A 26,561-nucleotide genomic window follows, 5' to 3' on the forward strand; every position below is an offset into this window, starting at 1 on the left:
TGTTGTCAAAATGCTGTAGTAACGATCTAAAATGACTTTTTGACCAATTGAAGCTGGGTGGACAATATGTTGATGCAACTACAGTCATGTCTTTTCTATTGTTTGTGTTGGGGATAATTACTATTGGTGCACTTTGAAGAAATTCGGTCTTTGATGTGTCGTATGCAGCGGAGGCGATACGTAACTATCATAACGCAACGTAACCCGGCTCGAGCCTTGGCCTGTCCAGCAGGTTAGGGGAGCCAGGGCTACGTTACGCTATGTGGACTTTATTGTACAGATACTTTTAACTAGCATTTAAGGTACAAACTAATGGGGCTGCTAATGTATAAATGTTTGTATACAGCTGTCTACAGGCTGCTGTTAGCAGCCGTAGGCAGCAAATACAATGCTTTTTTTCCAGCAAGAAATCTCTTCTGCCAGCAGTTCTGCCGGCGCAATCATCTTGTTGTATAAATCTCTCCGCTTTGGTAAACAGTCCGTTTGCCAAAGGGGGGAGGGGGAGTGGGTAGAGTTAAAGCATAACACTCTTTGACTTAGACAAGGTTTAGGTTTATATATAGACTATAATTAAGGGGAAACATTTTGGTTGCCTTACAATTGGCAGGGAGGGCGATTATGTATATATGTTATTTATTCTAATTTATTGTCTAATTCCTTTTTGTCTTGTTTTGTATCTCCTCTGCCCACTGGTCCGGGGCAGCCAGAGCTATTGCTTGTTTTGTTCCCTTCTTCATTCTTCTTTCTTTGTTGTTCCGCCCTCTGGTCCGGGGCAGCCAGCATTGGGTTGAGTGTCTGTGTGGATGTGTGTATGTGCGTGTGTGGTTGTGCGCAGCAGTCAGTTATCTCGGCAGTGGAAATGGCAGGAATCCACCACCTTCCAGAGGTTGTTGTTGTCTTCTCTCTTCCTCTCAGGGAGATCACTGGCACCAGTTCGGGGTCTATAGGAGAAGGAGAAACAGAAATTGCGCAGCAGAGATGCTAACGCTCATAGTTTTGAACAGCGGCGCCTTGGTCGGACGCGTTTTTGGCAGTCGGTCGCATGAGTCTTCTACTCTTTTAAACAATTTGCAGCTGTCCATTTCCATGTCGCCAGTTGGTCGGTTCGGGAAGATATTTGTCAGTGTTCTCATTCCGTAACGGCCAATTGTCGCGCTCGCATATGCCTCTGTGTTTTTTTTTCCGTGCGTGTGTGTTTTCTGTGTACGAATGTGGCAGCCATGGTTGTTGCATTCTTAGGGGCTGAACGGGACTTTGCTGGCGGTAAGTCTTCATTGCTGCTGTACATTTTGGCTGTTATTCTCTGTGTTTCTTGTACCCGTTGCTGGCGGTGGTTGATGTTCCTGGGCATTTGTGTTCGTGTGTGTGAGTGTGCTTCCATTGACCTGGCCGTTATCGCTGTGCCGCGAGTGTGTGTCAGCTATCTCGTTCATTGCTGCATTCAATGCCAGTCCCAATCGTTCTAGTCGCTGCCTTCTGCTGCTGACCGTCAGATCGATCGTGGCTATGGGGGCAGGCTCCAGTTGCCTCCGTCTTGGCAGTATGACCTCTGTGTAGTAGTTGAACTCTGTTGGCGGCGACACTGGGCGATCCATCCTGATCAGCATCCTCCGCATGTCATCAAGGTCCCGGTCGTGGCTGATTTGGTCTTCTTCGGTGAACGGGCGCTGGTTAGGGATCATCTCAATTCGGTTCCATTCGTGTTTCGCGAGTTCTTTGGGAAGGTGTTTGGCAAGATACTCGGAATACCGGGGTCTAGAGATTCGGTGCGGTACGTAGGGGTCATTGACCACTTTGGCTGCCTCAATGTTGTGGTGGGATCTCATTTGCCCCGTGTACCTCTTGCACGTCCTCTCGTAAACTGCCTCAACCGTGTCCACTTCCAGGTCCCTGTGGATGGTGTCATTCCTCACATACCATGGAGCGTTACATATCAGTCGAAGGGTCTTGTTCTGCTCAACCTGGATCCGTCCAAATTCTGCGCTGGTAGCTAATGGACCCCATACGGCCAATGTGTACTGCCAGATCGGTGCGATCATCTGCTTGTACAGCATTACCTTGGTTTTGAGGTTCAATTTGCTGCTTGTGTTCAGGAGCCAGCGCAGTTTTTGGACCCTTGCCCTGACCTTTGTGACGACGTTGCTGATGTGCAGGTGGAACTGTAGCTTGGCGTCCAGCTTGACCCCCAGATATGAGTGCACGGCGACGCTACTGATTCGCTGGTCGGCGATGTGCGGCTGCAAATCATCATCTGGCTGCTGGATCGTGCGCAACGTATGCACTATATGCACAGTTTTGGAGGCATTGATGGTGATGCCCCATTGCTTTGCCCAGTTGGAGATGCTGAGCAGGAAGCGGTTGAGCTTTTGGGTAGCCATGAGCTGATTCATGCCAGTCGCCAGGATTGCTGTGTCGTCAGCATAGGTAGCCAAGAGCATACCCCTGTCGCGAGGAAGCGGCATGTCGTATGTATACAGATTGTATAGAACTGGCCCAAGTACGCTGCCCTGAGGAACGCCTGCTGCAATCTTTTTGTACCCTGACTTGACTCCGCCTGTGCATTCCACATAGAAAGTTCGATCGTCCAAGTAGTGGGACAAGACTCTGTATATTGCTGCCGGCAACAGCTGCTTCATCTTGTACTTCAGGCCCGAATGCCAGACTCGGTCGAATGCCTCCTGTATGTCCATGTAGATGGCTGAGCAGTACAGGTTGTTCTCATATGTGGACAAAATGAACTTCGAGACTCTCCCCAATTGGTGTTCAGCCGCGTGCACCTGTCTGAAGCCGAACTGATGGTTTGGAATAGCCTCGACAAATCCATCAGCTTCCATCATCCTGGTCAGAATGAGACGCTCAAACAGTTTGGACAGACCCGAAAGCAGACTGATGGGGCGATAAGATGCCAACTTATCGGCGGGTTTTCCTGGCTTGGGGATCATACTAACTGCCGCGTGTTTCCACCTGTTAGGAAAGCAACCAATCCTAAGGGAGCTGTTGCATATGAGTGCAAAATACAGGAGAGCAGACTTGGGTAGAGCTTTTATCGTCCGATTGTCAATCCTGTCCATTCCAGGGGCCTTTTTTACCTTCAGTACCTTGACTTGTGCCTCAATCTCAGGAAGAGTGATCGCCCTGAATCTCAAATTGGGACCAGGGGATCCAAACTCTTCAAGAGACTCCTCGATTGCTCGTATGTCGGCTGCCGCGCTGGTCAGTACAGGCTTGAAACGCTGCTCCAGATGCCTCGCAAAGGACTCTGCCTTCTCCTCCGTGCTCTTACACCAGGGATCGTCTGAATTGTCATCTCCATCGGCGCAAAACTTTCGGACAGGCAAGTTGGCTGCTGGCTGCCGCTTCAATCCATTGGTCAATCTCCACAGCTTTGCCATGCTGTAGCGATCAGTGGGATCGATTGAACCAATGATTGCGTCCGCGCGTCTGGCTTTGTCCGCTTCCAGCTCCTTATGAATCCTGTTGGCTAGCATGTTGTACAGGTGCCGCACTGCCGGATCATGGTTCCGCTTCAGTAGATTCCTCAGGCGCCTCTTGGTGGCAATCATCAGCCGTATGCGATTGCTGACCTGGTACTCAGCTTGGACTCTAGGTCGGACGGGCCTCCTCAGACTGCTTGTGGCATGTTCGGCTGCCTCTAACACGTTCCTCTCAAGGATATTGGCTGCATCATCAACATCCTCTGCTGACCTGAGCTCAGTATTCAGATGGATGTGCGAGTCAAGCCAAGATTGGAACCTCGCAATGCTGGACCCTGGGGGCAAGAGGCGTCTCCTGTTCACCGCCTCCGCTGGAGACATGCTCAACTGAACCACCATTGGGAGATGATCAGATGAGAGGTCATTCAGATGGGAGATATGCAGCAACTCATCCCTCACGCCCTTGTAGACCGCGAAGTCGATTGCCGATGGTGTGTGCCGAGTGTTATATGGGTAGTGGGTTGGAGATCCAGTAGCCAGGATGTTGCAGCTACTTTCCTGAACGGCCCTGAGCAGCTTTCCGCCTCTTCTGCACGCCCTTGCGTTTCCCCACCACGAGTTCTTCGCGTTCCAATCGCCAGCAGCAACAAATCTCGGCCCCAACTGACCAAACAATGCCAAGAAGTCCTCCTCAGTCCATTCCTGCATTGGGGGGCAGTAAATGGAAGAGACCACCAGTCGGCCACCATCAGGCAGGGTCAGGGTAGCGGATGCACACTGAATGTGGTCCGTTGTTATGTTTGGCAGGGCAATATGAAGGATTCCAGCTCTGATTAAGAGCAGGGATCCCCCACGACCAGTCCCAGATGGGTGATTGGCACCGTAAGTACAGTATCCATTGACGCTGAAGGTCTCTGAGTTTTTAAAATGAGACTCAGAGACCATCAGAACGTCAACTTCGTGTCTGCATGCAAATGCCGCAAGTTCAGCTGTCTTCCCTCGGAGTCCCGAGGCGTTCCAAAATACAATCTTTAGATTGCTGTGGTGGCGGGTAGAGTAGTTAGCATTAGGATTATACATTTCTGGCAAATGAATTCGCCTGAATGCTAGCGTATAAACAGTCTGTAAGCTTTGTCATTTGAGCAATTAACACATCCATTTTTCCTTCCAGCTTTTGAGTAGATTCAGCAGCGGCGGCCGCATGCTGGATCCGCTCCTGAGTCAGCAGGGTGATGAGATAGTCCAGTTTCTGGCTGAGCTCATCGCTAGGACGGACACTCTGACTGCTCGCCACGGGCTGGAATCCAGTTGTGGTCGCTGCTGGCGGCACCGAATGCCATACTTGCCTCCCAGGAAGAGGCTGGGAATGTCTCGCTGGTTGCCGTGTGCGGAGTGCATCGGCATAACTGCTCATTTGAACTGGAGGAGCAGGAGCTCTTGCGCCAGAGCGCGCTCGCCGGCGGCTAGGTTGCTGCAGTGCTGGAAATCCCTGCTGGTTCATGACGGGTGGCTGGCGGGGACGCCGCAAACCCTGAGTGGCGGGTAAGGTAGGCATCGAAAGTTTATTTAGCATCTTGTTGGTCTGATCTAACCCATTTCTTCTTTTGTTGCAGTACTCCTTATACTTCACACAGCCACGGTAGCTGGCAACATGGGGACCATCACAATTTGCGCATTTCGGCACCTCCTCCCGCTTCTTGGGGCAGTCCTTAGGGTCGTGCTTATCGCCGCACTTCAAACAAATAACTGCACGGTTGCAGTAATTCTTCGAGTGCCCAAACATCTGACACTTATGGCACTGAGGAACACCTGGCGCACGTATGGGCTTCTCCACCTTGACCCGTTGGCTGCAGATTGCCGTTAGTTCATAGATGTTATTGTTAATATCCTGAGGCTCTAGCTCAACCTCGAATAGGTCCAGTGGCTCCTTTGTAAACCTTTTAAAGATATTGGCAATATGCCTCACTTTATATCCGAGTCTTCCGAGCTGTTCACGCACCCAATCTGTGGGTGTGGAGCGGTGCAGGTGGCGTATAACAATACGCATTCCCCTCTCGCTTTTCAGGCGAAACGTTTTTGTTGTGTCGTATGCAGCGGTGGCGATACGTAACTAACATAACGCAACGTAACCCAGCTCGAGCCTTGGCCTGATCCAGCAGGTTAGGGGAGCCAGAGTTACGTTGCGCTATGGGGACTTTATTGTACCTATACTATAACAGCATTTTTAGTACAAATTGTTGGGGCTGTAGCTTATAAATATATGTAAATAGCTGTCTACGAGCTGCTGTTAGCAGCCGTAGGCAGCAAATACGATGCTTTGAACAGCACGAAATCTCCTCTGCCGGCAGTGCTGCCGGCGCAATCATCATTGGGGGAAATCTCTCCACTTTGGCAACAGTCCGTTAGCCAGAGCGGGGAGAGGGAGTGGGCAGAGCCAAAGCATAAAATACTCTAGACTTTAAATTAAGTTTAAGTTTACATTATCGACTAAGGGGAAACATTTTGGCAGAAAAGGGAGATTATATATGTATGTTTTCTATTCTAATTCTTGTCTTCTTATTTGTTTTTGTCTTGTTTACGTTTCTCTTCTGCCCACTGGTCCGGGGCAGCCAGAGCTATTGCTTGTCAATTGGAGTAATTAGTACTAGTACTATACATTACTGGCATAAGAATTTGCCTGGATGCTAGCGTATAAGCAATCTGTCAGCTTAGTCATCTGTGCAATTAGTACATCTATCTTCCCTTCCAGTTTCTGGGTAGATTCAGCAGCGGCGGCCGCATGCTGGATCCGCTCCTGTGTCAGCAGTGTGATGAGGTAGTCCAGTTTCTGGCTGAGTTCATCGCTAGGACGGACACTCTGACTGCTCACAGTGGGCTGGAATCCGATTGTGGTCGCTGTGGGTGGCACCGACTGCCATACTTGCCTCCCTGGAAGAGGCTGAGAATGACTCGCTGGCTGCCTTGTGCGGAGTGCATCGGCATAGCTGCTCATCTGAGCTGGAGGAGCAGGAGCTCTTGCGCCTGAGCGCGCTCGCCGGCGGCTAGGTTGCTGCAGTGCTGGAAATCCCTGCTGGTTCATGACGGGTGGCTGGCGGGGACGCCGCAAACCCTGAGCGGCGGGTAAGGTAGGCATTGAAAGTTTGCTCAACATCCTGTTGGTCTGTTCTAACCCATTTTTCCTTCTGTTGCAGTATTCTTTATATTTGATGCAACCACGGTAGCTGGCAACATGGGGACCATTACAGTTGGCGCATTTCGGCACATCCTCCCGCTTCTTGGGGCAGTCCTTGGGGTCATGCTTCTCCCCACACTTGAGACATACAACTGCACGGCTGCAGTAGTTCTTCGAGTGCCCAAACATCTGACACTTATGACACTGGGGAACGCCTGGCGCGCGTATGGGCTTCTCGACCTTGATCCGCTGGCTGCAAATTGCCGTTAGCTCATAGATACCATTGTTGCTCTCCTGTGGCTCAAGCTCAACCTCGAATAGGTCCAATGGCTCCTTTGTAAATCTTTTATGTATATTGGCAATATGCCTCACCTTATATCCGAGTCTACCAAGCTGTTCACGCACCCAGTCTGTGGGTGTGGAACGGTGCAGGTGACGTATGACGATACGCATACCCCTCTCGCTTCGCAGTCGAAATGTATGGTAATCCACACCTTCCCCCTCAGATAAGAGCCGAATTAGGGCCCTATAGCCATCTATTGTATGGCACATGACTTTAAGAGATCCATTGTTGGCAGTCTTAGTGTCATATGTGCCTGCGCCAATGGCATTGTCAATGCATTGGAGCAGGGGAACGATTTCAGAGACGTTGGGAATGTATATAGGGGCTGGCCGCACAATTCTGGCGTCAGCAGTAGCAGCAGCATTGGGTGCGTGCGCAGTGGTAGGGGCAGGCGGGGGGGTGGTGTGAGGAGTAGAGGGCCTGTTTGTGGGAACAGGTTCCTCGGCTTCCGTCTCTCCCTCGCTGCAGTCAGTGTCAATATCCATGTCGTCATTGGCTACGTCGTCAGCATCCGAGAGTATTTCGAAGTAGTTCGTTATACTCCTCTGGCTAGAGTCAGGCTTCTCCTTGGTGATTGCTGTCCGCTTGATCTTCTTGGCCGACGCCTTTGTAATCGGCGAGCCCAAGGTGGTCGTTCGCTTCTTGTTCCGAGCCTCATACTCTGCCATCAGCTTAGCAGTTGCTTTCCTTTCCAATGCCAGTTTCTCCCGCTGCACCTTGAGGATCTCGCACAGAGTCGGCTGGCTCTGCACAGGTGCTGCAAGGGCACCAGTAGAAACTGGAGGACGTTGAGCGGCGTGGGCAGCTACACGAGCAGCACTAGCAGTAGTAGGAGCTGTTGCAGCTGGAGGGCGTTTAGCTGCGGCGGCAGCTACGCGAGTATGGGCGGTGGCTTTGGCAGCAGCAGGAATGGCAGCACAGGCAGCTGCAGCAGAGGCTCTGGGTAGCATGGCAGCGGGGGGGGTTAGCAATGGCTTGGTTGACAGTGCAGCGGACGGGGCCTGCATCGACTTGGCTGCAGCGGCAGCTGAAGTTGATGGCATGTCACTTGTCAGATCCGCCAATGAGGTCGAGCGATAGGAGAGGGGGCGCATGTCAGTCTGTGAGATTCCCGGCATTAGTTGCGGGGGGGAATGCAGATCATCTTCGCTGTCCGAAAAGGGAGCACGTGAGGCCACAATGGGCTTCTTCTTTGACTTGGGACACGGTTTGCGTACCATTGTTTATTGTTTTTTGTGGCTTTATTAGCGCAATTTGACACAAGTGTGAGAATGGTGAAGGGGGGGGGGGGCAGCAGCGGCTGCAGCCTACCCCACGTTTTTTCACTTTCGGCACTTTGGTTATGTTGTAGGTCAGTGAAAAACTTATACACGGCACAACACTTCGCGTTGCCCGGAATGTATTTACAGAATATTGCACAATGTATACTTTTTGTTGTGTCGTATGCAGCGGTGGCGATACGTAACTAACATAACGCAACGTAACCCAGCTCGAGCCTTGGCCTGATCCAGCAGGTTAGGGGAGCCAGAGTTACGTTGCGCTATGGGGACTTTATTGTACCTATACTATAACAGCATTTTTAGTACAAATTGTTGGGGCTGTAGCTTATAAATATATGTAAATAGCTGTCTACGAGCTGCTGTTAGCAGCCGTAGGCAGCAAATACGATGCTTTGAACAGCACGAAATCTCCTCTGCCGGCAGTGCTGCCGGCGCAATCATCATTGGGGGAAATCTCTCCACTTTGGCAACAGTCCGTTAGCCAGAGCGGGGAGAGGGAGTGGGCAGAGCCAAAGCATAAAATACTCTAGACTTTAAATTAAGTTTAAGTTTACATTATCGACTAAGGGGAAACATTTTGGCAGAAAAGGGAGATTATATATGTATGTTTTCTATTCTAATTCTTGTCTTCTTATTTGTTTTTGTCTTGTTTACGTTTCTCTTCTGCCCACTGGTCCGGGGCAGCCAGAGCTATTGCTTGTCAATTGGAGTAATTAGTACTAGTACTATACATTACTGGCATAAGAATTTGCCTGGATGCTAGCGTATAAGCAATCTGTCAGCTTAGTCATCTGTGCAATTAGTACATCTATCTTCCCTTCCAGTTTCTGGGTAGATTCAGCAGCGGCGGCCGCATGCTGGATCCGCTCCTGTGTCAGCAGTGTGATGAGGTAGTCCAGTTTCTGGCTGAGTTCATCGCTAGGACGGACACTCTGACTGCTCACAGTGGGCTGGAATCCGATTGTGGTCGCTGTGGGTGGCACCGACTGCTTTTTTTGTTCTTGTTCGTCTTGCGAACTAAATTGGTAGTCTCTCTTCATGTCGAACCAATTCCCATCGCCACCTGCATTAGCAGGGGGGAGGGAGGCCGACATGAAGAGAGAACCGTTTTATTTGATTATACTCTTTAGCATATTTTACAAATAGTTTCGCGCCGGCTGCTTATCTACATTACATGTAGTTGCAGACGTGGCTGTGAATTGACAGGGTAACATTTGTTACGGTATTGGCTTATTTGGTATTTTTTTTAACAGCTATCGATCATTTGGCTAGATGCTAGGGTAACACTAATCTTATTGCTACTTTGTTTACATTGTTTTTAATTTGTTTTAATTATTTCAGGTGGAGTATGCGGCCGTGGAGAACATCATTGCGCCTATTGGTCTCGTCGTCGGCTGCGAAGTGGAATCCTTGCGAGTGTCGGCGCTAAACTGGGACTGCAGGACAGCATCAACAGGGCTGAAGCTGGCCGAGGTCCAGTGCATCGACATTCTGGATGTGGATTACCAATTTCTGTGAAGGTGAAGTGGCTTCGTATCTGTGGAAGAATAGAAAGGTTTTTAGTTTCTTTTCAGCCGCCGCCATAATCTGGATTCTGGAGCTGCCGCCGTCCATCCTCAGGTTCTCTGCTGGGGCCGTCATTTGCCTGCGTAGCAGCTGCATTAGCGCTACTGCGGCTGATTTCCATATTGTGTGTTGCAAACGGATTTCGCAGCCAGTTCTCGCGTCTGACTTGGAGCAATATTGATTGGATGGCTGTCAGGCTTCTGTTGCTGTTTGGATTGTGCTCTTCTATCATTGCGGCATACCTTGGCCTGGCCAGCCTTCTTGGAATGTATGGGTGCGTTGCGATCTCACAGGCAAGTAATTTTTTTTGTGTGTCGTATGCAGCGGAGGCGATACGTAACTAACATAACGTAACGTAACCCAGCTCGAGCCTTGGCCTGATCCAGCAGGTTAGGGGAGCCAGAGTTACGTTACGCTATGGGGACTTTATTTATACCAATACTTAATATAGCATTTTAGGTACAATTTGTTGAGGCTGTTACTTAATATAAATGTATGTAAATAGCTGTCTACGGTTGCTAACAGCAGCCGTAGGCAGCAAATACGATGCTTTAAACAGCACGAAATCTCCATTGCCGGCAGTGTTGCCGGCGCAATCGTCCATATGGGGAAATCTCTCCACTTTGGCAACAGTCCGTTTGCCAGAGGGGGGAGAGGGAGTGGGTAGAGCTAAAGCATAATACTCTAGACTATAGATAGATTTAAATGTAGATTATAATTAAGGGGAACATTTTGGTTGCCTTCATTGGCAGAAAAGGGAGATTATATACATATATATGTTATCTATTCTATGTCTTGTCTTTTATTTGTTTTGTCTTGTTTTTGTTTCTCCTCTGCCCACTGGTCCGGGGCAGCCAGAGCTATTGCTTGTTTTGTTTCTGTCTTCATTTCTTCCTTCGTTACTGTTCCGCCCTCTGGTCCGGGGCAGCCAGCATTGAGTTGAGCGTTTGTGTGGATGAGTGTTTGTATGTGCGCTTGTATGTGCGCAACGGTCCGTTGTCTCATCAGTGGAAATGGCCGAAGTCCACCACCTTCCAGTTGTTGTTGGCTTCTCTCTTCCTCTCAGGGAGTTCACTGGCGGCAATTCGAGATCTATAGGAGAAGGAGGAGACAGAAATTGCGCAGCAGAAATGCTAACGCTCATAGCTTTGAACAGCAGCGCCTTGTTCGGACGCGTTTTTGGCAATCGTTCGCATGAGTCTTCTACTCTTTTTAATAATTTGCAGTTGTCCATTTCTATGTCGTTAGTTAATCGGTTTAGGAAGATATTAAGCAGAGTGATCATTCCGTAACGGCCAATTGTCGCGCTCGCATATGCCTCTGTGTTTTTTTTTCCGTGCGTGTGTGTTTTCTGTGTACGAATGTGGCAGCCATGGTTGTTGCATTCTTAGGGGCTGAACGGGACTTTGCTGGCGGTAAGTCTTCATTGCTGCTGTACATTTTGGCTGTTATTCTCTGTGTTTCTTGTACCCGTTGCTGGCGGTGGTTGATGTTCCTGGGCATTTGTGTTCGTGTGTGTGAGTGTGCTTCCATTGACCTGGCCGTTATCGCTGTGCCGCGAGTGTGTGTCAGCTATCTCGTTCATTGCTGCATTCAATGCCAGTCCCAATCGTTCTAGTCGCTGCCTTCTGCTGCTGACCGTCAGATCGATCGTGGCTATGGGGGCAGGCTCCAGTTGCCTCCGTCTTGGCAGTATGACCTCTGTGTAGTAGTTGAACTCTGTTGGCGGCGACACTGGGCGATCCATCCTGATCAGCATCCTCCGCATGTCATCAAGGTCCCGGTCGTGGCTGATTTGGTCTTCTTCGGTGAACGGGCGCTGGTTAGGGATCATCTCAATTCGGTTCCATTCGTGTTTCGCGAGTTCTTTGGGAAGGTGTTTGGCAAGATACTCGGAATACCGGGGTCTAGAGATTCGGTGCGGTACGTAGGGGTCATTGACCACTTTGGCTGCCTCAATGTTGTGGTGGGATCTCATTTGCCCCGTGTACCTCTTGCACGTCCTCTCGTAAACTGCCTCAACCGTGTCCACTTCCAGGTCCCTGTGGATGGTGTCATTCCTCACATACCATGGAGCGTTACATATCAGTCGAAGGGTCTTGTTCTGCTCAACCTGGATCCGTCCAAATTCTGCGCTGGTAGCTAATGGACCCCATACGGCCAATGTGTACTGCCAGATCGGTGCGATCATCTGCTTGTACAGCATTACCTTGGTTTTGAGGTTCAATTTGCTGCTTGTGTTCAGGAGCCAGCGCAGTTTTTGGACCCTTGCCCTGACCTTTGTGACGACGTTGCTGATGTGCAGGTGGAACTGTAGCTTGGCGTCCAGCTTGACCCCCAGATATGAGTGCACGGCGACGCTACTGATTCGCTGGTCGGCGATGTGCGGCTGCAAATCATCATCTGGCTGCTGGATCGTGCGCAACGTATGCACTATATGCACAGTTTTGGAGGCATTGATGGTGATGCCCCATTGCTTTGCCCAGTTGGAGATGCTGAGCAGGAAGCGGTTGAGCTTTTGGGTAGCCATGAGCTGATTCATGCCAGTCGCCAGGATTGCTGTGTCGTCAGCATAGGTAGCCAAGAGCATACCCCTGTCGCGAGGAAGCGGCATGTCGTATGTATACAGATTGTATAGAACTGGCCCAAGTACGCTGCCCTGAGGAACGCCTGCTGCAATCTTTTTGTACCCTGACTTGACTCCGCCTGTGCATTCCACATAGAAAGTTCGATCGTCCAAGTAGTGGGACAAGACTCTGTATATTGCTGCCGGCAACAGCTGCTTCATCTTGTACTTCAGGCCCGAATGCCAGACTCGGTCGAATGCCTCCTGTATGTCCATGTAGATGGCTGAGCAGTACAGGTTGTTCTCATATGTGGACAAAATGAACTTCGAGACTCTCCCCAATTGGTGTTCAGCCGCGTGCACCTGTCTGAAGCCGAACTGATGGTTTGGAATAGCCTCGACAAATCCATCAGCTTCCATCATCCTGGTCAGAATGAGACGCTCAAACAGTTTGGACAGACCCGAAAGCAGACTGATGGGGCGATAAGATGCCAACTTATCGGCGGGTTTTCCTGGCTTGGGGATCATACTAACTGCCGCGTGTTTCCACCTGTTAGGAAAGCAACCAATCCTAAGGGAGCTGTTGCATATGAGTGCAAAATACAGGAGAGCAGACTTGGGTAGAGCTTTTATCGTCCTTTTTTTTTTGTTCTTGTTCGTCTTGCGAACTAAATTGGTAGTCTCTCTTCATGTCGAACCAATTCCCATCGCCACCTGCATTAGCAGGGGGGAGGGAGGCCGACATGAAGAGAGAACCGTTTTATTTGATTATACTCTTTAGCATATTTTACAAATAGTTTCGCGCCGGCTGCTTATCTACATTACATGTAGTTGCAGACGTGGCTGTGAATTGACAGGGTAACATTTGTTACGGTATTGGCTTATTTGGTATTTTTTTTTAACAGCTATCGATCATTTGGCTAGATGCTAGGGTAACACTAATCTTATTGCTACTTTGTTTACATTGTTTTTAATTTGTTTTAATTATTTCAGGTGGAGTATGCGGCCGTGGAGAACATCATTGCGCCTATTGGTCTCGTCGTCGGCTGCGAAGTGGAATCCTTGCGAGTGTCGGCGCTAAACTGGGACTGCAGGACAGCATCAACAGGGCTGAAGCTGGCCGAGGTCCAGTGCATCGACATTCTGGATGTGGATTACCAATTTCTGTGAAGGTGAAGTGGCTTCGTATCTGTGGAAGAATAGAAAGGTTTTTAGTTTCTTTTCAGCCGCCGCCATCATCTGGATTCTGGAGCTGCCGCCGTCCATCATCAGGTTCTCTGCTGGGGCCGTCATTTGCCTGCGTAGCAGCTGCATTAGCGCTACTGCGGCTGATTTCCATATTGTGTGTTGCAAACGGATTTCGCAGCCAGTTCTCGCGTCTGACTTGGAGCAATATTGATTGGATGGCTGTCAGGCTTCTGTTGCTGTTTGGATTGTGCTCTTCTATCATTGCGGCATACCTTGGCCTGGCCAGCCTTCTTGGAATGTATGGGTGCGTTGCGATCTCACAGGCAAGTAAATTTGTGTGCTGCATTAACCGAGTGTAGTAGTTCCTGCAGAGTCTGTTATAAACTTCTTCCACAGTTGCTACTTGGAGATCCGCATGCAGTGCGTTGTTGCTCACATACCAGGGAGCATTTGTCATTGCTCTGAGAGCTTTGTTTTGGATCGTCTGGAGCTTTGCCATTTGCATGTTTGAAGTCAGTGGCCCCCAGACTGGCATGGCATACTGCCATATTGGGGCAATCAGCTGCTTATAGAGGAGGACCTTTGGAGGTAGTGGGAGTTTGCTGTTTCTGCCGATGATCCAGTCGAGCTTTTTGATCCGGGCCCTTGTTTTAGTGACAACAGCCGCTACGTGCTTATTGAAATTGAGCTTCGTATCCATCTGTATTCCTAGGTATGGCATGACGGGTTTTTTGGCCAGGAGTTGCCCGGCTAACCTTGGAGCTGGAGTGTGTAGCTGCACAGGTGAGAGAGTGTGTAGAACATGAGCAGTTTTTGCAAGACTGATGGTTATTCCCCATTTCTTAGCCCATGATAATGCATCAGCCAGGAGCCGCTCCACATTTTCGTTGGCTTGTTTTGGACTTGGGGCAGATACGAGGTATACTGCGTCATCAGCGTACGTTGCTAGCATTTGGGTTGAGTTTGCGTGTCTTGGTGGCTGCGGCATGTCGGCAGTGTAAAGGTTGTAGAGTACTGGGCCAAGTACGCTTCCTTGCGGCACTCCAGCGGTTATGTGCTTTAGGCTTGAGGTGATGTTGTTGCAGCAGACGACTTTGAAGCTTCTGTCTGAGAGATAGCTGGTGAGTAGAATGTATAGATTGTCAGGTACTACCGTTTTAACTTTGCAGAGAAGACCCTGATGCCAGACTCTATCAAAGGCCTCCTGGATATCCATGTACACAGCACTGCAATGCCGCTGCGCTTCGTAGGATCTGAGGATGAATTGCGTGACTCGTCCGATTTGCTGTTCCGCTGAGTGTTGACTTCTGAAGCCAAATTGATGGTTTGGAATAGCCATGGCAAAGCTTTCTTCTTCAAAAAGTCGTTTGAGGATGAGGCGTTCAAGGATTTTGGAGAAGCCTGTAAGCAGGCTGATGGGTCTGTAGGACTCAAGCCTATCACTCGGCTTTCCTGGCTTCCTTAACATTGAGATTTTTGCGCATTTCCAGGACTTTGGGAAGTGGCCGAACTGCAGAGCCGAGTTGCATATCAACAGCAGATACTCGATGGCGGATGTTGGCAGAGATTTAATGACGCGATTGTCGATACTGTCGAAACCGGGTGCCTTTTTCGTCTTGAGCTTCTTAATTTCCGATTTGAGTTCCTGGATGGTCACAGGTCTGATTATTTGAGCAGCTTCATCTGGACCGTTATCTTGTAATACTGCGTTAATTTCTTCTCTGTCTTCTAGGTCTGCCGTGATCTTTGGCGTGAAACGTGCTTCCAGGTGCTGCGCAAAGGCCTCAGCTTTTTCCTCCGTAGTTTTGCACCAAGGTTCAGCAGGAGCTTGCTGCCCTTCCGCAACGTGCCTTCTGACTGGCAGATTTGGGATGGGCTGTCTCTTGATTGTGTTGGTAAGCCGCCACAGTTTCTGCATGCTGTACCTATCAGTTGGGTCAATGTCGTGTAGCAGTCTGTTCATTTGTTTGTCTTTTTGCAGCTTGATCCGTTTACGTATTCTGTTAGTCAGCTGATTGATAGTGCGTGCAATGAGGGGGTTGGAGCACCTATCTTTTTGGTTGATTTTGCAGAGAATTCTTTTGATCTTGATCGCTTTCAGCGTTTGCGAGTCAAGATGGAAGCTTTGCGGTCCGTACACTGTGTGCTGGTTACTTGAGGTTTGCGAAGCCAATTCAGCTGCAATGTAAATGTTCTTTTCAAGGATAGCCACTGCATCATCTATGTCGTCGCCGTTGTGAAGTTCAGTCTCCAGATGGATTCGCTGTTCTAGGTGAGCTTGAAATCTTCTGATATTTGCATTTTTTGGTAATAGTATCTTCTTTTTTCCATATTCAGGTCTCAGGAGGAGTCTAATAATTTGCATGTTGTGATCTGAACCTAAGTCATATGATGTTTCGATGTGGATTAAATTGTGTCTAATACCCTTATAAACCGCAAAGTCTATAGCAGACGGCATATGTCGTCGATTTGAAGGGAAATGGGTGGGGGATCCAGTGGCCAGTATGTTTTGGTCGTTTTCCTGGATGCATTTCAGAAGTGCAGCCCCTCTTCTACAGGATCTTGCATTGCCCCACCACTGGCTTTTGGCGTTCCAATCCCCAGCTACGATAAATCTGCTACCTAGAGAGTCAAATACCTGTTTAAATTGTGTATCAATCCATTCGTGTGCAGGTGGACAATAGATCGCACCAATGTTTATTGTTTGATGGTTTTTTGTTGTTGCAGCTATGGTGCACATCTGGATGGAGTCCTCTCTTGTTGGTGCGAGGGAAATGTGCGGGATGTTGCACTTGATGATTACCGCGGCTCCTCCTCTGCTCCGGTTCGACGGGTGGTTTGCCATGTAGACGTGGTAACCATCTATCACGAGGTTTGTGTCTTCTTTTAGATGCGATTCCGATATCAGTAGGATGTCAATACTGTTGCCTGCCAAATAAGCGTTAAGTTCAGGGAGTTTGTTTGGAAGCCCAGCAGCATTCCAGAAAGCGATTTTGATTAAAGGGGAATTACTATGCATTTGAGGTCTCATTGTCATTTGTGAGTGGTCGGAGTCGTGCCATAACTCGGTACAGTGTCTTCTCGATCATGGAGAGCCTAGCTTCAAGACTCGGTTGGGGTTGTGTCTTGTTATTAGTTGTCTCGTTCCTTCGATCCGTCTGCACTTGTAGGAGAGTGATAAGCTTGTCTAGCTTCTCGTTTAGGCTGCTGAGTTCAGCCTTATTGTTGTTGTTGTTGTTGCTGCCTTGCGGGCGATTTGCGCTCTTAAATCGGCCTGCGCTCTTGGAGCGATTTCGGCTGAGGTGCTTTATGAGCTGCTCCTGCAACTCTTTTAGTTTGTGATGTTTGAGATGCTTGGTTAGTGGCACAGCAAGATGTGGACGGGAATAAAAGTTTGTCACATATAGTAATGGGTGTGGTGGAGGAAGGGCGGCACAGCACGGCACGGCACACGACAGACACCACAGGAAAAAACAGGGCACAACAGAAGAAACGGAAATGGCGACACGGCACAGAACAATAAAAATCGACACGACACGAAACGGTTGAAGCACGTCCGACGAACGCGACCTCTCGAGCGGGTGGACGAGATGAGAGTGGCGGACGAGGTTCATGGTGGAACACTCATATGTCCACCAACTCCCATACTCCCCACTCGAGAGACCCGATCGCCGATCGTCGTTTACCGGTGCTCTCACCCCCGGTTCCACTTTCACTCACCCCAATATTGAGTGAGATGAAAGTAGTCCGAGGGCAGCAGCACCGATAAGTAGGCAGTGGAAGGTTTGAATTGGCCGTTTGGTTTAGTGACTGTGTGTGTTGTCGTTGGGCAATGGCTAGTGTTCTTGTGTTTGTGCTGTTTGTGTTGGCTGCTCTGTTTCAAGGGGATGGGATGGGAAGGGGGAAATTTGCCTGCTCCCGTATAACCGCCCGGATACTTTAAACTTCCGGATCTTACGATCCGGGCGCGTGACGCTCCGAGGAGTCGACCGCATAGCATCTTGTGGGCGGTTGTAATGGCTTGTTGGGGCTTTTGGCAGATTGGCGAAGGTTGGCAGTGTTAATTTAATCCTGCTCAGCCTCGTTTGGAATTTACTGGCCTTTGAAGTTGGTAGGGGGCTTTTAGTTTGTGATGTTTGAAATGTTTGTTAGTGGCACAGTAAGATGTGGACGGGAATAAAAGTTTGTCACTGTAATTAATGGGTGTGGTGGAGGAAGGGCGGCACGGCACGGCACGGCACACAACAGACATTTTTTAATGGTTTGACTGGCTCAGGGCACTTTAGAGTGACCTGAAGCTTTATTTATTAATGTTCTTATTACCTAAGACTAGCAACATTTAACATTAGGACTGACACATGAAGAGTTTTGGCAACATATTAATCTAACAGAGTTATCGATTTCTTATGTAGTACGTTATTTATCAAATTACTATTGGTTACAATTTATTACTTTTTTTTTTTGCTTTATTTTAATTTTAGACTAAATTCAGATTGGCTCGCTCGACCGAGTGGCTGCATGTCCGGCCACCCGGGATGCATTGTTTGTGGATGCGTTGGTCAACAGTCGTTGATTATTGGCTCGCTCGACCGAGTGGCTGCTGATCCGGCCACCCGGGATGCATTGTTTGTGGATGCGTTGGTCAACAGTCGTTGATTATTGGCTCGCTCGGCCGAGTGGCTGCTGGTCCGGCCACCCGGGATGCATTGTTTGTGGATGCGTTGGTCAACAGTCGTTGATTAATGGCTCACTCGGCCGAGTGGCTGCTGGTCCGGCCACCCGGGATGCGTTGTTTGTGGAAATTAAAATGAAATTAATTTTATTTTATTTGCAGGTTTATATTTTGTTGGTAATGGAGTGTCGGCAATCAAGTTAAGTAAATTATGTTTTTATATTTGTTGACTTTTAATGAATATAATTATTTTATTTTCAAGTTGATTCACTGGATGTTGCGTTGGGATGTCTTCTGGCTGCTTGCTTAGTTGCTGACATATGTACATTTATTATGTACATACAGTTAATTTCGTACACCATATGTGTTTTATTTATTTAATTGGCAGGTTTTGTCTTCAGCTTTGTAATAATTTGTATGTAATTTTGTGTAGTTTATGTTGTTATATTTGTTGGCTCTTTTTTTTTTTTTTAGTTGTTTTTTATTTTTTTAGGTTTGCGGCAGATTTGGTAAGTGTTTTAAATTGTATTTTGGCTGAATTTAATTTTATTATATTTGCAGGTTTGGTAATAGAGTGTAAGCAGTCAAGTTAGGTAATTTATGTTGTTATATTTGTTGACTTTTAATGAGTATAGTGTTTTATTTTCAGGTTTAAAGAAAATTGGTGTGAAAAAGAAAAAGTGATTTTAATTGTTTTTACGTCAATTGAAATCTTATTATATCTGCAGTTTTATTTTTTGCTGGTTTGATGGTAAGGTGTCAGCAATCAAGGTAAGTAGTTTATTGTTTTATTTGTTGGCTTTTGATGACTGATGTTTGTTTTATTTTCACTGGCTGTTGCGCTTGATGTCTACAACTTGTTTGCGTATTTACTGACATTGATTGTTATGTAAATAGTTATTTTGTACGCCAATACATGATAGATTTGGTGGTAGTTTATTGGCTTTTAATGATTTTTTGTGATGATTTTAACTTTATTTATTTACATTTCAGGTGGTAAGGTGTCAGTAATCAAGGACCAGCTTAGAATTTGTCGAGCAAAGTTGGGTGATTCCATGTATGACGTGAGGGGCCTTCGCCACATTTTGATGCAGCTTTATTCCAGTACCAATGTTATTTCAAGCGTGTCTCTTGGAAAGGCTGTTGCTCCTGATGTCTACAAATTGTTTGAGTATTTATTTAAATTAATTTGTTATGTAAATAGTTATTTTATATTTTGTTTTGTTTTCAGGTTTTTCTATTTTCAGATTCATGATAAATTTGGTAAGTAGTTTTTGTTGTTATATTTATTGGCTTTTAATGATTTTTTGTGATGATTTTAACTTTATTTATTTACATTTTAGGTGGTAAGGTGTCAGTAATCAAGGACCAGCTTAGAATTTGTCGAGCAAAGTTGGGTGATTCCATGTATGGCGTGAGGGGCCTTCGCCACATTTTGATGCAGCTTTATTCCAGTGCCAATGTTATTTCAAGCGTGTCTCTTGGAAAGGCTGTTGCTCCTGATGTCTACAAATTGTTTAAGTATTTATTTAGATTAATTTGTTATGTAAATAGTTATTTTATATTTTGTTTTGTTTTCAGGTTTTTCTATTTTCAGATTCATGATAAATTTGGTAAGTAGTTTTTGTTGTTATATTTATTAGCTTTCAATGATTTTTTGTGATGATTTTAACTTTATTAATTTACATTTCCGGTGGTAAGGTGTCAATAATCAAGGACCAGCTTAGGATTTGTCGAGCAAAGTTGGGTGATTCCATGCATCCTGTTTGACCCTTGTTTCGATGACCATGTATGTTCACATTTGTCATATGAGTTTCTGATTTAATCATTTTATTTTTTATTCCACAGGCATTCCAAAAGGCTACCCTTAACGTATTGGAATTGTTGTTGTTGCTGCTGTTGTTTGTGTGCATGAATTAAGTTTGTATTGGCTGGTTGTCTATGTTGTCTGTGATATTAACATAAGTCATTTTAGTTGTCTTCTTCCATTTGGTTGCTGTTATCTCTGTCTGCCCTGAGAGGCACGGACTTGTTCACTTTGCCGTTGGAGGGAAGGCTCTGCACTAGACTGCCTAGTTGACTGATGGCAGCCAGGATGTCACTTATGCTGGCTTCGATCTTGTTCAGCCTTTCTTCAAATCGCTTGCTTTCCGGTTCGGCCGGACCCACTGCCATAGTTTTCAAGGACTGCGAGAGTGCAATCTGCTCTTCTCGCAGTCTATTCTGGAATTTCTCCAGATGGCTGGCGGCTGGGTTGGGATTCATGTCCACGGCTATAGGAGCTCTCCGTCCTTTCCCTACTTTATCCTTTTTTTGGCTGGGTGTTTGTTTTCTCTTTTCTCTGTTCTTAATCTTGGTAAGCCTTCTCTTGATTTCGGTACTATGGTGGCTGGCTTTGGTTGGACATTTCTGCCAGAGAAAGGGTTTGTGAAGCCCCTCACTGGTCCACTTCGGCCCTCGTCACAGCCACTCACATCCCTGCGATGGCTACCTGCTGGAAATGGGGCCACTCGGAATGTTTGAGGACGTTTGGATATCTCCTCCCATACGCTGGGTCTCCCTATAGCTTGCTTTGTGAGTCTATCCTCATTGATCATTTTATTGACCTTGAGCCTGCTTCTGGCCGCTTTAAAGGCTGGACAACCCTTAAAGCTGCTGACGTGATCCCCGTCGCAGTTTGCGCACTTGGCTGGGGTGTGTCTGGGCTTCGTGCATTCGGTTGAGAGGTGGCCTCTGGCACACTTCATGCATTTGGGCTCGTTCCGGCAATAATTTTTGGTGTGACCATAGGCCTGGCACCTGTGGCATTGCAGGGGATTCCTGGGTGGCAGCTTTTTTTCAAATGCCACTGACTGGCCTCCTAATACATTTATTTTTAGTATTTCGTCATGCGAGCCATCCCTTTTCTGCTCAATCTCTAACTCAAACATGTTTATTGGCCTTCCTGTAACTACATGCTTCATATTGGCGCAGAATCTGACGACGAAGGCCCTTTTTTTTAATTCAGCAAAAATCCACTCATTCGTCGTCGAGTAGTGCAGGTGTCTCAGAATATAGCGTGCACCACGCTGACCGTTTGGCTGGTGCGTATGCATTAGCAACTTTTGGTCGTGGAGGAGTTGTGTTATTTTCCTATGGGCGTTCATATCAACGCATTGAATTCTGATACCGTTCCCCGGGGTGCTTTTCGTTTTGAAGCTGTCCACCCCCGCTGTATAATTGAGTTTTTCTAGTAGGGGAACTATAGCTTTGACACCAGCTATGTGAATAGAAGGCACCCTCTTGCTCGATGGCACTACCTGCCATGGAAGGAGCTCTGGCTGTTCGATATGGTTACTTTCGCTGTCATTGAGATCTTTGCTATGCCTACTCATTGTGGGGAGTGGACAAGGCTGAGCATTTTCGTTTGGCACAGGGACGACGTGTGACACCCCAGTGTCATTACCTTTCTTCTTGGGAGGTGACGTTGATAGCCTGTTTGCCTCTGTGGAGTTGTGATTTTTTACCTTCTTGAAATCGGAGGCAAACTTTTTGGCGGCGATGCTTTGGAATTTTGGGGTGTTAAGGTCAAGATCAAGGTCCATTCTCGGTGTGCCGATGGAGGAGTTGTCCTCATCAGTGCTGTCCATGTCCCTATTCAATCTTTTACCGGGGTAATAACGGGGGCAGGGATGACTGCCGTGTTGAGGGTCCTAGTCATTGGCATATCCCTGAGCCAATTTTTGACCAAGTCATTGCTATTTTCTAGCTCCGTCAGGGGTGAAGATCTACTCATGGTCATTGTTGGGGGAGATGCCTGAGTTAGTGGTTGAAATAAGTTTTTTTTGGCTTTAATTTTATTTGTGGACGATTTATTTTTATTACTGGCTTGTGATATATAGTTTTCTTTATTTGTTTCATTTTCAGCAACCCGTTTTTGTTTGTTCTCTACATTTACATGTAGCAGGTCTGCTGTCATCTCTACTTCGTCTTCAGCAACATGTTTAGGATTGTTGGTTTCAGCTACATTTATATGTAGCGGGTCTGACGTTGGCTCAACATGTTGCTGGCCGTGACGCTGCGTGGGAACAGTTATGGAAAATGGAAAAGAGGCTCTCGACCCGGCTCTCGGGGGGGAGCACCCCTCGGGATCCGAGTTGGACGAAATTGAGATGCACCCACCTGTTGGTTTCCTATGCGCAACAGTTGGTTTGTCCGAATCGGGGCTGGGCTTCATGTTTGTTTCTTCCATCTGTACATGGTCCGCCATTTTCTTATCCATGTGGTTCTCCAGAGAAAAATTTTGTTCTTTTTGCACAGCACCTCTTTGTTTGTTTTTAATTGCTTTTATTTAATACCTTTAGTGGCCTTTGATTGTAGTATTTTTTTATGTTTTATTTTATTAATTTAATGGTTTGACTTTTTTTTTAATGGTTTGACTGGCTTATTTAATGGTTTGACTGGCTCAGGGCACTTTAGAGTGACCTGAAGCTTTATTTATTAATGTTCTTATTACCTAAGACTAGCAACATTTAACATTAGGACTGACACATGAAGAGTTTTGGCAACATATTAATCTAACAGAGTTATCGATTTCTTATGTAGTACGTTATTTATCAAATTACTATTGGTTACAATTTATTACTTTTTTTTTTTGCTTTATTTTAATTTTAGACTAAATTCAGATTGGCTCGCTCGACCGAGTGGCTGCATGTCCGGCCACCCGGGATGCATTGTTTGTGGATGCGTTGGTCAACAGTCGTTGATTATTGGCTCGCTCGACCGAGTGGCTGCTGATCCGGCCACCCGGGATGCATTGTTTGTGGATGCGTTGGTCAACAGTCGTTGATTATTGGCTCGCTCGGCCGAGTGGCTGCTGGTCCGGCCACCCGGATGCATTGTTTGTGGATGCGTTGGTCAACAGTCGTTGATTAATGGCTCACTCGGCCGAGTGGCTGCTGGTCCGGCCACCCGGGATGCGTTGTTTGTGGAAATTAAAATGAAATTAATTTTATTTTATTTGCAGGTTTATATTTTGTTGGTAATGGAGTGTCGGCAATCAAGTTAAGTAAATTATGTTTTTATATTTGTTGACTTTTAATGAATATAATTATTTTATTTTCAAGTTGATTCACTGGATGTTGCGTTGGATGTCTTCTGGCTGCTTGCTTAGTTGCTGACATATGTACATTTATTATGTACATACAGTTAATTTCGTACACCATATGTGTTTTATTTATTTAATTGGCAGGTTTTGTCTTCAGCTTTGTAATAATTTGTATGTAATTTTGTGTAGTTTATGTTGTTATATTTGTTGGCTCTTTTTTTTTTTTTTTAGTTGTTTTTTATTTTTTTAGGTTTGCGGCAGATTTGGTAAGTGTTTTAAATTGTATTTTGGCTGAATTTAATTTTATTATATTTGCAGGTTTGGTAATAGAGTGTAAGCAGTCAAGTTAGGTAATTTATGTTGTTATATTTGTTGACTTTTAATGAGTATAGTGTTTTATTTTCAGGTTTAAAGAAAGTTGGTGTGAAAAAGAAAAAGTGATTTTAATTGTTTTTACGTCAATTGAAATCTTATTATATCTGCAGTTTTATTTTTTGCTGGTTTGATGGTAAGGTGTCAGCAATCAAGGTAAGTAGTTTATTGTTTTATTTGTTGGCTTTTGATGACTGATGTTTGTTTTATTTTCACTGGCTGTTGCGCTTGATGTCTACAACTTGTTTGCGTATTTACTGACATTGATTGTTATGTAAATAGTTATTTTGTACGCCAATACATGATAGATTTGGTGGGTAGTTTATTGGCTTTTAATGACTTTTTGTGATGATTTTAACTTTATTTATTTACATTTCAGGTGGTAAGGTGTCAGTAATCAAGGACCAGCTTAGAATTTGTCGAGCAAAGTTGGGTGATTCCATGTATGACGTGAGGGGCCTTCGCCACATTTTGATGCAGCTTTATTCCAGTACCAATGTTATTTCAAGCGTGTCTCTTGGAAAGGCTGTTGCTCCTGATGTCTACAAATTGTTTGAGTATTTATTTAAATTAATTTGTTATGTAAATAGTTATTTTATATTTTGTTTTGTTTTCAGGTTTTTCTATTTTCAGATTCATGATAAATTTGGTAAGTAGTTTTTGTTGTTATATTTATTGGCTTTTAATGATTTTTTGTGATGATTTTAACTTTATTTATTTACATTTTAGGTGGTAAGGTGTCAGTAATCAAGGACCAGCTTAGAATTTGTCGAGCAAAGTTGGGTGATTCCATGTATGGCGTGAGGGCCTTCGCCACATTTTGATGCAGCTTTATTCCAGTGCCAATGTTATTTCAAGCGTGTCTCTTGGAAAGGCTGTTGCTCCTGATGTCTACAAATTGTTTAAGTATTTATTTAGATTAATTTGTTATGTAAATAGTTATTTTATATTTTGTTTTGTTTTCAGGTTTTTCTATTTTCAGATTCATGATAAATTTGGTAAGTAGTTTTTGTTGTTATATTTATTAGCTTTCAATGATTTTTTGTGATGATTTTAACTTTATTAATTTACATTTCCGGTGGTAAGGTGTCAATAATCAAGGACCAGCTTAGGATTTGTCGAGCAAAGTTGGGTGATTCCATGCATCCTGTTTGACCCTTGTTTCGATGACCATGTATGTTCACATTTGTCATATGAGTTTCTGATTTAATCATTTTATTTTTTATTCCACAGGCATTCCAAAAGGCTACCCTTAACGTATTGGAATTGTTGTTGTTGCTGCTGTTGTTTGTGTGCATGAATTAAGTTTGTATTGGCTGGTTGTCTATGTTGTCTGTGATATTAACATAAGTCATTTTAGTTGTCTTCTTCCATTTGGTTGCTGTTATCTCTGTCTGCCCTGAGAGGCACGGACTTGTTCACTTTGCCGTTGGAGGGAAGGCTCTGCACTAGACTGCCTAGTTGACTGATGGCAGCCAGGATGTCACTTATGCTGGCTTCGATCTTGTTCAGCCTTTCTTCAAATCGCTTGCTTTCCGGTTCGGCCGGACCCACTGCCATAGTTTTCAAGGACTGCGAGAGTGCAATCTGCTCTTCTCGCAGTCTATTCTGGAATTTCTCCAGATGGCTGGCGGCTGGGTTGGATTCATGTCCACGGCTATAGGAGCTCTCCGTCCTTTCCCTACTTTATCCTTTTTTTGGCTGGGTGTTTGTTTTCTCTTTTCTCTGTTCTTAATCTTGGTAAGCCTTCTCTTGATTTCGGTACTATGGTGGCTGGGCTTTGGTTGGACATTTCTGCCAGAGAAAGGGTTTGTGAAGCCCCTCACTGGTCCACTTCGGCCCTCGTCACAGCCACTCACATCCCTGCGATGGCTACCTGCTGGAAATGGGGCCACTCGGAATGTTTGAGGACGTTTGGATATCTCCTCCCATACGCTGGGTCTCCCTATAGCTTGCTTTGTGAGTCTATCCTCATTGATCATTTTATTGACCTTGAGCCTGCTTCTGGCCGCTTTAAAGGCTGGACAACCCTTAAAGCTGCTGACGTGATCCCCGTCGCAGTTTGCGCACTTGGCTGGGGTGTGTCTGGGCTTCGTGCATTCGGTTGAGAGGTGGCCTCTGGCACACTTCATGCATTTGGGCTCGTTCCGGCAATAATTTTTGGTGTGACCATAGGCCTGGCACCTGTGGCATTGCAGGGATTCCTGGGTGGCAGCTTTTTTTCAAATGCCACTGACTGGCCTCCTAATACATTTATTTTTAGTATTTCGTCATGCGAGCCATCCCTTTTCTGCTCAATCTCTAACTCAAACATGTTTATTGGCCTTCCTGTAACTACATGCTTCATATTGGCGCAGAATCTGACGACGAAGGCCCTTTTTTTTAATTCAGCAAAAATCCACTCATTCGTCGTCGAGTAGTGCAGGTGTCTCAGAATATAGCGTGCACCACGCTGACCGTTTGGCTGGTGCGTATGCATTAGCAACTTTTGGTCGTGGAGGAGTTGTGTTATTTTCCTATGGGCGTTCATATCAACGCATTGAATTCTGATACCGTTCCCCGGGGTGCTTTTCGTTTTGAAGCTGTCCACCCCCGCTGTATAATTGAGTTTTTCTAGTAGGGGAACTATAGCTTTGACACCAGCTATGTGAATAGAAGGCACCCTCTTGCTCGATGGCACTACCTGCCATGGAAGGAGCTCTGGCTGTTCGATATGGTTACTTTCGCTGTCATTGAGATCTTTGCTATGCCTACTCATTGTGGGGAGTGGACAAGGCTGAGCATTTTCGTTTGGCACAGGGACGACGTGTGACACCCCAGTGTCATTACCTTTCTTCTTGGGAGGTGACGTTGATAGCCTGTTTGCCTCTGTGGAGATTTTT

General features: G+C 46.3%; 2 protein-coding genes and 2 long non-coding RNA genes across 7 annotated transcripts; all 4 read left to right on the forward strand.

The window, feature by feature from the left end:
• Positions 1 to 683: 683 nt before the first annotated feature.
• On the forward strand, positions 684 to 6,509 carry LOC117188574. 2 transcript variants are annotated; one of them, XR_004472666.1, is made up of 3 exons: positions 684 to 1,263; positions 4,606 to 4,981; positions 5,048 to 5,979. XR_004472666.1 is itself a non-coding variant. In XM_033392557.1 (3 exons), exons 2-3 carry the CDS (start codon positions 4,636 to 4,638, stop codon positions 6,251 to 6,253), a joined length of 411 nt encoding a protein of 136 aa, XP_033248448.1. In that variant the 5' UTR covers positions 686 to 1,263; positions 4,606 to 4,635; the 3' UTR covers positions 6,254 to 6,509. The 2 variants fall into 2 exon arrangements, 1 of the variants encoding a protein (XP_033248448.1); XM_033392557.1 differs by lacking the exon at positions 5,048 to 5,979 and adding an exon at positions 6,184 to 6,509 and having other exon boundaries at positions 686 to 1,263; positions 4,606 to 4,976.
• An 8,331-nt stretch (positions 6,510 to 14,840) lies between these two features.
• LOC117188573 lies at positions 14,841 to 15,982 on the forward strand. Its single transcript, XM_033392556.1, has 5 exons — positions 14,841 to 14,968; positions 15,040 to 15,208; positions 15,282 to 15,444; positions 15,531 to 15,821; positions 15,887 to 15,982. The coding sequence occupies exons 1-4, from the start codon at positions 14,887 to 14,889 to the stop codon at positions 15,705 to 15,707; spliced, it is 591 nt and encodes a 196-aa protein (XP_033248447.1). The 5' UTR covers positions 14,841 to 14,886; the 3' UTR covers positions 15,708 to 15,821; positions 15,887 to 15,982.
• Positions 15,983 to 18,328: 2,346 nt separating this feature from the next.
• Positions 18,329 to 19,325, forward strand: LOC117188576. 3 transcript variants are annotated; one of them, XR_004472669.1, is made up of 4 exons: positions 18,329 to 18,420; positions 18,484 to 18,992; positions 19,119 to 19,149; positions 19,215 to 19,325. It is a non-coding gene; the product is annotated as an uncharacterized LOC117188576 (long non-coding RNA). The 3 variants fall into 3 exon arrangements; XR_004472670.1 differs by having other exon boundaries at positions 18,397 to 18,814; positions 18,871 to 18,992; XR_004472668.1 differs by having other exon boundaries at positions 18,397 to 18,992.
• A 4,848-nt stretch (positions 19,326 to 24,173) lies between these two features.
• Positions 24,174 to 24,486, forward strand: LOC117188577. Its single transcript, XR_004472671.1, has 3 exons — positions 24,174 to 24,236; positions 24,297 to 24,328; positions 24,409 to 24,486. It is a non-coding gene; the product is annotated as an uncharacterized LOC117188577 (long non-coding RNA).
• Positions 24,487 to 26,561: the final 2,075 nt, after the last annotated feature.

The sequence above is a fragment of the Drosophila miranda genome, chromosome 4 (genome assembly GCF_003369915.1).
Source record: "Drosophila miranda strain MSH22 chromosome 4, D.miranda_PacBio2.1, whole genome shotgun sequence".
NCBI lineage: Eukaryota > Metazoa > Arthropoda > Insecta > Diptera > Drosophilidae > Drosophila > Drosophila miranda.

Coding starts and splice junctions, on each gene's coding strand:
- LOC117188574 (XM_033392557.1), top strand. CDS start 4,636: ATGCTGGATCCGCTCCTGAGTCAGCAGGGTGATGAGATAGTCCAGTTT. Junction 4,977..6,183: donor CCGCAAACCCTGAGTGGCGG/GTAAGGTAGGCA, acceptor CTTCCCTTCCAG/TTTCTGGGTAGATTCAGCAG.
- LOC117188573 (XM_033392556.1), top strand. CDS start 14,887: ATGGCAAAGCTTTCTTCTTCAAAAAGTCGTTTGAGGATGAGGCGTTCA. Junction 14,969..15,039: donor GCCTGTAAGCAGGCTGATGG/GTCTGTAGGACT, acceptor GCGCATTTCCAG/GACTTTGGGAAGTGGCCGAA. Junction 15,209..15,281: donor GAGTTCCTGGATGGTCACAG/GTCTGATTATTT, acceptor TCTGTCTTCTAG/GTCTGCCGTGATCTTTGGCG.